Source organism: Conger conger, chromosome 4 (genome assembly GCF_963514075.1).
Source record: "Conger conger chromosome 4, fConCon1.1, whole genome shotgun sequence".
Lineage (NCBI taxonomy): Eukaryota > Metazoa > Chordata > Actinopteri > Anguilliformes > Congridae > Conger > Conger conger.
Window position 1 is genome coordinate 76,217,828 of NC_083763.1, and position 10,000 is coordinate 76,227,827.

General features: G+C 47.5%; 1 protein-coding gene across 1 annotated transcript in view; it reads left to right on the forward strand.

Annotated features, from left to right (window-relative positions):
* Positions 1-10,000, forward strand: part of cubn (cubilin (intrinsic factor-cobalamin receptor)) — a 91,473-nt gene that overhangs the window by 34,810 nt on the left and 46,663 nt on the right. Inside the window, exons 27-28 of the mRNA XM_061238200.1 lie at positions 2,563-2,750; positions 8,068-8,227. Of these exons, the coding sequence (XP_061094184.1) occupies positions 2,563-2,750; positions 8,068-8,227 (348 nt within the window). The remainder of the gene's footprint in view (positions 1-2,562; positions 2,751-8,067; positions 8,228-10,000) is intronic.

Below are 10,000 nucleotides of genomic sequence, written 5' to 3' on the forward strand. Positions count from 1 at the left end.
CTCCCCTACACACAGAGTAACTACTCACACTCCCCCTACACACGGAGTAACTACACACACTCTATACACACAGAGTAACTACACACACTCTATACACACAGAGTAACTACTCACACTCCTACACACAGAGTAACTACTACTCACACTCTCCTACACACAGAGTGAGTAACTACTCCCCTACACACAGAGTAACTACACACACTCTATACACACAGAGTAACTACTCACACTCCTACACACAGAGTAACTACTACTCACACTCTCCTACACACAGAGTAAGTAACTACTCCCCTACACACAGAGTAACTACACACACTCTATACACACAGAGAAACTACTCACACTCCCCCTACACACAGAGTAACTACTACTACTCACACTCCCCCTACACACAGAGTGAGTAACTTCTCCCCTACGCACAGAGTAACTACACACACTCTATACATACAGAGTAACTACTCACACTCCCCCTACACACAGAGTAACTACTCACACTCCCATACACACAGAGTGAGTAACTACTCCCCTACACACAGAGTAACTACACACTCTATACACACAGAGAAACTACTCACACTCCCCCTACACACAGAGTAACTACTACTACTCACACTCCCATACACACAGAGTGAGTAACTACTCCCCTACACACAGAGTAACTACACACTCTATACACACAGAGAAACTACTCACACTCCCCCTACACAGAGAGTAACTACTACTACTCACACTCCCTTACACACAGAGTGAGTAACTACTCCCCTACACATCGAGTAACTACTCACACTCCATACACTGTCAGGCTTAACTGCACTGCACAAGTGGAGGCCCCTCAGATTGTTCCGGAATAATTCAACCTAGTGCTGCTTACAGTGTGTGTTCCCTGTCTAGCCAATGTTCTTAATTCAATTTTAGAACAAAGGAATGAAACCCTCCCCCCCCAAGAAAAAACAAATAATCTAAAAAAGCTGACTTCAAAAAAACTATATTTTTGCCAAGATATCTTGTGGAAGCTTCCAGACATGCCAGAGGAGAATCTGTCTCATTTAACAGCACATCTAAACATGCCTGGAGCTCTCAATCATACGCTCCTCCACCTGGAGTTACAGAATTATACCTGGAGTAAATTCTGGAAGCATCTGGAAAAATATCAACTTCATTTTCTCTTGTCTTTTTGACTCAGCTCACAGATTATTATTATTTTTTATTCTGATTGGTCAGTACAGAGCAGAGCTCTCAGGATAGGTGGTGGATATAAAGACTGCGTGAATGCCGAGGGGTGACGGAAGGCGGTGAGTTTAAACAAAGGCTCTATACAACTATAATGCTTCATCAAAGCCCAAATATCCTCCCCATAACAGCAGCTGCTTGTTCTGCGTGTGACTGTGAAACAGAGACACACCCCCCCCCCCCCGGCCCATGGATACAGTAAGATCGTTTTGCTGTGGTCGGTCTGAGCGCAGCGGAGCCATTGTGTGCCAGGAAGGCGCAGTGCCGGCGGCCATTGTCCTGTTTCCTTGGCGACAGGGGGCCAGGTCCGAGGGGCTGCGTTGAAGCCGACTGCCGAGGAATTCCCAGCTTGTGCTTTGCTGTCCTGTCCCGCCTCTGTTTCCCCCGCCACAGTGCCTCGGAGAGCCAAGGATTCCGTAGCTGAAGCCAGCGTCTGCCATTTTGGCTCCGAACCCTGAACCCCTTCTTTGTTTCCTCGGCCGTTGTTACACATCAAAGCTAACTCTGTCGCACAATTTGTAAAAACCGACCACTTGGCCCCAATAGAGTTCTCCTGAAGCGCACACGCACTTGAGAGGGGTGACATTGGCTCAGGCAGTAAGAGCAGTCGTCTGGCAGACGGAGGGTTGCCGGTTCGATCCCCCGCCCGGGCTGTGTCGAAGTGTCCCTGAGCAAGACACCTAAGCCACATCGCTGTGTGTGTGTGAGTGTGTGTATGAATGGGTGAATGAGAGGCATCAATTGTACAGCGCTTTGGCGCTATATAAATCCCAACCATTAACTTGAACTGTGACGAGGGGAGTCTTTTAGATACACTCTGAAAACGATGGTACTGGAGGCAGTCTGCGGGAGCTTTTAACCCTTTGAAGAGCAGCTTTTAACCCTTTGAAGAGCAGCTTTTTTAGAATGTTTATTCCCCCAACATTCTAAGCCACTGTTCTAGAACTCCGCTGCTTTAAATTCCAAGTGGCATTAGAATGTTCTATTTAAGAGCATTCTAGTCACATGTTTGTGACCTCGAACCTTAAAAAACATAGCTTAAATACATTTGAATAAAAAATAAACGTAATGTTAAAAATCCAGTCTCTGGTTGGCAATGTGTGGCTTTTTATGTTGCGTTCATCTTTAGAAATCTGCAGTCAGTCTAAAAGGCCAGCATTGGCCATTCATGTCATCTCCACCGTCTGCACTCAAAGAACCCACTGTCACACTGCCCCTTAATGCTTTTGGTCATAATTTATCGCTCACTCTCTCTTTTACTCTCTCTTTCTCATTTTCTATTCTGCTCTCTTTCGCTCTCTCACTCTCTCTCTGTCTGCCCCCCCCCTACAGGTTGCCACGGCATGGTCATAGCCAATCAGACCGGGGGTGTGATTGAGAGCCCTAACTACCCCAACAGTTACCCCGATGCCTCCAGCTGCAGTTGGACCATCCACGCGTCTATGGGCAACACCATCAACTACACCTTCCAGGCCTTCAGCCTGGAGCACCACTCCCTCTGTGGCTATGACTACGTCAAGGTGAGGCCCAGGGGTGAGACAGACATACGAACCTGGGCAGCATCCAGCTTAGTAGAGCGACGTACAGTTGATTGGACTAAGCAGGAGGCGATCCTCCCCTGGAGCAATGCAGGGTTAAGGGCCATGCTCGAGGGTCTTACTCATATCGCACAGTAAGATCAGTGCCACTCTTCAGCCCTTGAGCGAGGCCCTTAACCCTGCACTGCTCCAGGAGGGATTGTCCCCTGCTTAGTCTAACCAACTGTAAGTCATTTTGGATAAACCGTCAGCTAAATAACTGTACTGTCATGTACTGTACTTTACATACATACATAAATACAGACTGACTAACAGGCAGGCAGACAGACAGACAGACAGACAGATAGATAGGCAGGCAGACAGACACACAAACAGTTGGATTCATAAAATGTCCACATTCATCTCATGTCTACCTCCCATTTAGTGATGAAATTATTGAATGAATCAATGAATGAATCAATGAATGAATCAATTAATTAATTAACAACTAAACACACATTTTCTGTGTTTTGCACTTTGATGATGTCACGCTGCTTCAAGTCACATGTCAAACTGTAATCTGACCTCTCAGGACTCGTCTGAAGGAAGTTAAGTTGGTTAAATAATCAGATTTTATGAAATGCTCCATCCCAAGGCTCCAGATTCTCATTGAAACTGTCCCGGGAACATGTTCTACAAGTAGGCTTGGCACACAGGGACTTTTTAGGGTTAGTTTTTTCGATGCTATAGACATAAAGATAAGAGGACACCTTTGGGTGGTCTTGAATGTGCTGCTGAAAACATGGAGAACTCATTGAGACCCTCTGCTTTGCTTTGCTGGAGTGCTTCCTGCTATGAGTATGCATGTTGCCTTCCTGAACAGGATGTCAGATCTAGCCTTGTCCTCTTATCTCTATGGTGATGGATCTGTGGGGAGGTCGTCTGTATTTATGCAGCTGCTCTGGAGGATGTAGAGCAGGTGATGTCTCCTCACTGAGAGGGACAGGAAGGCTATTTCCAGCCCCATTCAAGGGCTTACTTAACCAAACTTGCAGACAAACATCTGCACTCTGAGAGACTATCACTGACCTCTCTCTCTTTTTCTTTTCTCACACACACACACACGCACACCTGCACACATACACATGCACACACACGCACATACACATATGCACACACACACATACACACATTCTCTCTCTCACACACACACACACACACACACCTGCACACATACACATGCACACACACGCACATGCCCACACACATACACATACACACACTCACACACACACATACCCTCATTCTCTCTCACACACGCACACACACACATAGACACACATACACACACACACACACACATACACACACATACATACACATCCTCACACACACACATACCCACATTCTCTCTCACACACGCACATACACACATAGACACACATATACACACAGACACACACACATTCTCTCTCACACACGCACACACACATACACACACACATATACACACACATACATACACATACTCACACACACATACCCACACTCTCTCTCACACACGCACACATACACACACTGAGTCATTGTTACAGAGGAAAAGGAAGTGGAGTTAGTTTAAATCTAACTCTTAACGGACAAAACGAGCTGAGACACCTGCATTAAAGCAGAAGGAAGACTGAGTAAAGACAAGCAGAAAGAACAAAACAAAAAAACATGGCAGTGATTAAATGTTTTGCGTCTAATGTCCTCAGTCTGGACTAGAACCAGGCTGCAGTAAACATGGTTAAACCTCTGGATAATTTAAATCCCTGTAAATCACTAAAAGTGTGTTTTTCTTCTCAGACATTCAATGCTTTGCGGGACATGAAGAGTTCTCTGGCTGTAATTTAAAGTGGCACAGCCATTAAACGGTGTTAGCTTGGCAGTGTTAGGGAGGTCAGGAGGAGGTTAGCCCTTTTTTTGGGGGTGGGTTGGGTGGGTGGGTGCCTGATTCGTTGTCCAATGTTTGATCCTGGTGCTGCTCCCCAAAGACTTAAGTGTCGGCTTTGGCTTGGCTTTCTGGTAACCCTGGCAACTCCAACACACCGTTTACGCTCCCGTGTTGTAAGGCTGTTGCGGCCGCTAGCCTGCCAAGACTTTGAACTTCAGTCTTGAGTTTTCCCTTTCGATTCTGTGTTTGTCGGCCGGACATCTCGGAAAGTCTGAATAGCGGCATTTGTCGAACGCGTTGAAAAGCTCTGACAAGTTCCTTGACCGTTCGGTCGAGTGCCATCTGCCACAAAGGCTCTGACTCTAATACGGTCCGTTATCATTCTCCATGATCCACAGCGCGACAGCACTTTCTATCCTCCGCAAAAGCACTTTTTTTTGGTTGTTGTCACGGTAAAGACCGTCTGCTGAATGACTAATTCAGCTGAAGGACCCCCCCCCCCCACCCCACCCGCACTGAGTCTGTGAGTCATAAGGCCTGTTCTGTCTGCATTACGTGCATTGGTTTGCACTGGGTTAGCAGATTAGCAGCCATTCTATGGCTCTGTAATGAGTTTAAGATGATCTTTCTAGAGCGGCCATTTTGAGGCTCTGTAATGTGTTCAAGATGATCAACCTTTCTAGATCCGCCACATCCCCTGTTTGGCTACTAGCCTCTGATTTAGCGATCTGGTACTCGAAAATCCCTATTCACAAAGACAGTCAGTGGATCGTCAGCCTCATTGCTGTTTTCCGTTATGTTCCGGATCGATAGTTAGTGGAAGTCCGCCAGGAATATCAGGGAATGGTTGCGATGAGGATCCTGTGTGTGAAAACCTTAACTGTAACCGTGGTGAAACTAATTTTCACTTCATCTGTGTGGGTCTACGGCAGCAAAGCGATTCAACAGTTTTAAGACAGAAAGCGAGGGAGGGAGACAGAGAGAATGGAGAGAGAGAGAGAGAGAGAGAGATTTCAAAGTGGCACCAAAACCCAATCACGTTCCTTCAGGCATGAATCACACAGACATGTTTACTCCAGAGTGAAATGCATTATGTTTGGACAGAACGGCCCGTTGTGTGTGTAGTGTCACACGCACGCATTGTGCTGCAGCTGCACGGCGTTCCTGCTGCTTCCCCGACTTCCCAACACGCGCCACGCACATTTAAACTTCCGGATCCGAATGTGAAGGGCCCTTTGTCCTTTACCCTGTTCTGATTGGCCACGATCAGGTTTGACCCTTCCTTTGAATACATTTTGACCTCAATGACACTGGATGTGATTTTATTTATTTGCGCGACAAGCTAGAAAATAAAATCTACATTGGAAGTAGACTGAAAAATCACGTTGTTTTTTACAGTACAAAATTGAGGACAGTGGTAGCACACAATATGAGTAAGTACGTACCAAGTACTTAATCAGTTGAAGTCACATAATATACGTACAATGATACTGTGTGCAAGCACTGTCCATAACTTTTCAAGTAAATTAAATTGTTATTTTTGTTTTTGTGTGTATATCACAAATAAAATACTGTATTCACATGATAAATGTGTGTAATGCAGGATCCCATGCTGTTTGTGAAGTATGCATTGAGCCTGTAAACAGTAAAAATAGTAAACAGAAGAAAAAGACCTAAACATGACATGAGTTTTACATGGGTAATCACGCCTTATGCTCTTAGTGTGCTCTGGCGTGGGTTGGGGGTGCATTATGGGAAAGCGAAACCAGCTTTTCGCTGACCCTGATGCGGGAGACGATCCCAGCATCTGGTTGCGTTTACCCTCGGATCGAATTCCCCTCCGTCCTTGAGTTCCAGAACCTTCTTTTGGAACGTGCACGGCTTTTAACCCCACACCCTCACCCTCCCGGCGGAAGATCTTAATTCCGGGGAGGTTGTGTGAGGCAACCCTGGGTGTGGTTATACGGCTGATTCAGGACTGCAGAAATAGAGTATATTCTCTTCTGATTACTCTCCGAGGTAACTTCCTTCTTAGTGCTGGACTTGTAGACTCATAGTGATACACTCACACACACACACCCCCACACACACACATTCACACAGACACACACACACACACACACACACACACACTGAGACACATACACACACAAACATACACAGACTAACATACAAACCCACACACACACTCACTCACACTCACATTCACACAAACACGAACACACACCCACGCGCACACACTCACACACTCACACACTTACACACACACTTATTCACACACACCCACACACACACTCACACACACACACACACACAGTCCCATCCTCCCACACAGCATCGCTGCAGTGTAACAGCGTTTCTGTATCATTAAATAAGTGTGGACTGGGGGGTTCTGATCTCCCCTGCTGGACCTGCCACAGTCGGCTGGCCTCAGACGTCCAGCCCAGATGACGGCCGTCCTGGTGTTCCTGTCACCTCTTCTGACTGCAGACACACACACTCACACACACACTCACACACACACTCACTCCCACACACACACACACAGACACTCACACACACACTCCCACACACACACTCACACACACACACACACACTCACACACACACACACTCCCACAAACTCACTCACTCACACACACACACACACTCACACACACACACGCACTCCTACACACTCACACACACACACTCCCACAAACTCACTCACACGTACTCCCACACACTCACACTCACACGCACACACACACACTCCTACACACTCACACACACACACTCACACACACTCCCACACACTCACACACTCACACACACACACTCTCACTCAAACACACACACACACACTCACTCAAACACACACGCACACACACACACTCACTCAATCACACACACACACACTCACACACTCACACACACACTCACTCAAACACACACACACACACACTCAAACACACACACACACACACTCACACACACTCACACTCCCACACACTCACACACACACACACACACTCACACACACACACACACTCACTCAAACACACATACACTCACACACCCTGGGATACTGTGCCAGGACAGCTGCAACATGAGCAGCCGGTTCTCATAATTTGTTGTTTTGTTTCTTTTCCTTTTTGCACCCCATGACTACAATGGGAGCATCCTTCTTACTCTCTGGCAGTGGCTTATATTTTCCATACAACCATGTTTTCTTTTTTAAATTTCCACCTAATATAATCAAAATAAAATTTTTTAATTCCTGCTAAACTTCTGTTATCTTCTACTGATTGTGACGGTCACATCTTTGATTTAAAAAACAGGAGGACCCGGTGTTGGCCTCAGTCCTCCAGAGCCTGGCACTCAGCCTCTCTTCTTCTCTGGTTTCAGCTGTACAACGGGCCAGACGAGCAGGCCCCTCTGATTGGCACGTTCTGCGGGAACACGCCCCCGCCGCCCAACACCACCACCAGCTCCTCCCTGCACATGGTGTTCAAGACAGACTACTCCACCGGTCTCTCGGGCTTCCAGATGCTCTGGTATCAGAACGGTAAGAGAACTGGAACCAGAACTCACGGCCCAGAACCCCCAGAACGGACAGCGGGCCATGGCGCTAGAGTCACACATTCGCTGGGCGGGACACCTGACCCGCAATTGCTCCTGATGAGCTCATTGGTGCCTTGCATGGCAGCCTTCTGCTGTGAGTGTGTGTGTGTGTGTGAGTGTGTGTGAGTGTGTGTGAGTGTGTGTGAGTGTGTGTGAGTGAGTGTGTGTGTGAGTGTGAGTGTGAGTGTATGTGTGTGAGTGTGTGAGTGTGTGTGAGTGTGTATAAGTGTGTGTGAGAGTGTGTGTGTGTGTGTGTGTCATCTGTAGTGACGAGTTAAATATCAGCTCTGGCTTTTCTCTGCACCAAAACTTCATTTGGCAAAACTCCTTCTCTCTCTCTTTCACTTTCTCTCTGTCCCTCTTCTTTCATTCTCTCTCTCCTGCCAGCACCCCCTGTTTTTCTCTTTTTATCCATCTCACCCATTCACTCTCTCTCTCTCTCTCTCTCTCTCTCTCTCTCTCTCTCTCTCTTTCTCTCTGTCCCTCTTCTTTCATTCTCTCTCCTGCCAGCACCCCCATTTACTCTCTCTCTCTCTCTCTCTCTCTCTTTCTCTCTCTCTCTCTCTCTCCCTCCCTCCTCTTTTTGTCCCCAGGCCCCCCTCCCTGTCTCTATCTGTCTCTCTCTTTCTCTCTGTCCCTCTTCTTTCATTCTCTCTCCTGCCAGCACCCCCATTTACTCTCTCTCTCTCTCTCTCTCTCTCTCTTTCTCTCTCTCTCTCTCTCCCTCCCTCCTCTTTTTGTCCCCAGGCCCCCCTCCCTGTCTCTATCTGTCTCTCTTTATCCATCTCACCCTCTCTGTTTCTCTTCCTCCTCCCTCTGTCGCTCTGTGCCTGGGGCCCTCAGGGGCTCGTTTCCCCCGGCAACCCGTCCCCAGACCAGCGGCATTTTTACTCTATCTCTTTTCTTTTCTTTTTTTTTTTTTTTCCCGTAAAGTTTGAAGCGCCGGGTTCTGATCCGTGACTTCTCAGACGGCGAAGGCTCTCTGCGTTCCGCCGGTCGTCAGGGTTTCCAGCACGTCGCTACGGAGACGGTGCATCGTGGCCTCTGATTCGCTGCGACCTCAGGATGTGGCTGGGGCGATTTAGAACCTGCCCCACCCCCCTTTTTGTAAATTTTTTTTACCCCTTTCACTCCTCCATCATACCCCAGACCCTGTTTGTGATCACGTGCTCGTGAGCCGCCGGGCGTACCCCGCCCCCCCTGTGATTGGTTGCAGATGTCACAGCCACAGCGATTGAAACGGCAGGGAGCGTCTACCAACAACGACAACGGAATTAGCAAATAATCAAGCAGTGCCACAGAGGGGACTGTCTGCAAACGATCGCACGGTCGTACAGGAGAAGGGGTGGCCTACGACCTAGTGCCGAAGGTACATGATCGGTGGCTGGCGGTTCAAGCCCCAGAGTGGCCGCAATAAGATCAGCGCAGCCGTTGGGCCCTTGAGCAAGGCCCTTAACCCCGCATTGCTCCAGGAGGGATTGTGCCCTGCTTAGTCTAATCAAACTGTCAGTCGCTTTGGACAAAGGTGTAAGCTGAATAACTGTAATGTAATGGATTCCCCGTTGTGTGTGTTTTTTTTGTGTGTGTTTAGTGACAGGCTCCCATTTTCTCACTACTAGTGACAGAACTTTTATAATTTTTTTTCAGAATTTTTTTTTTTTTAAAGACTTTTGGCCCCCTTTCAGAGAAAGTCCTGAGGGCAGACACCATGTGAGTC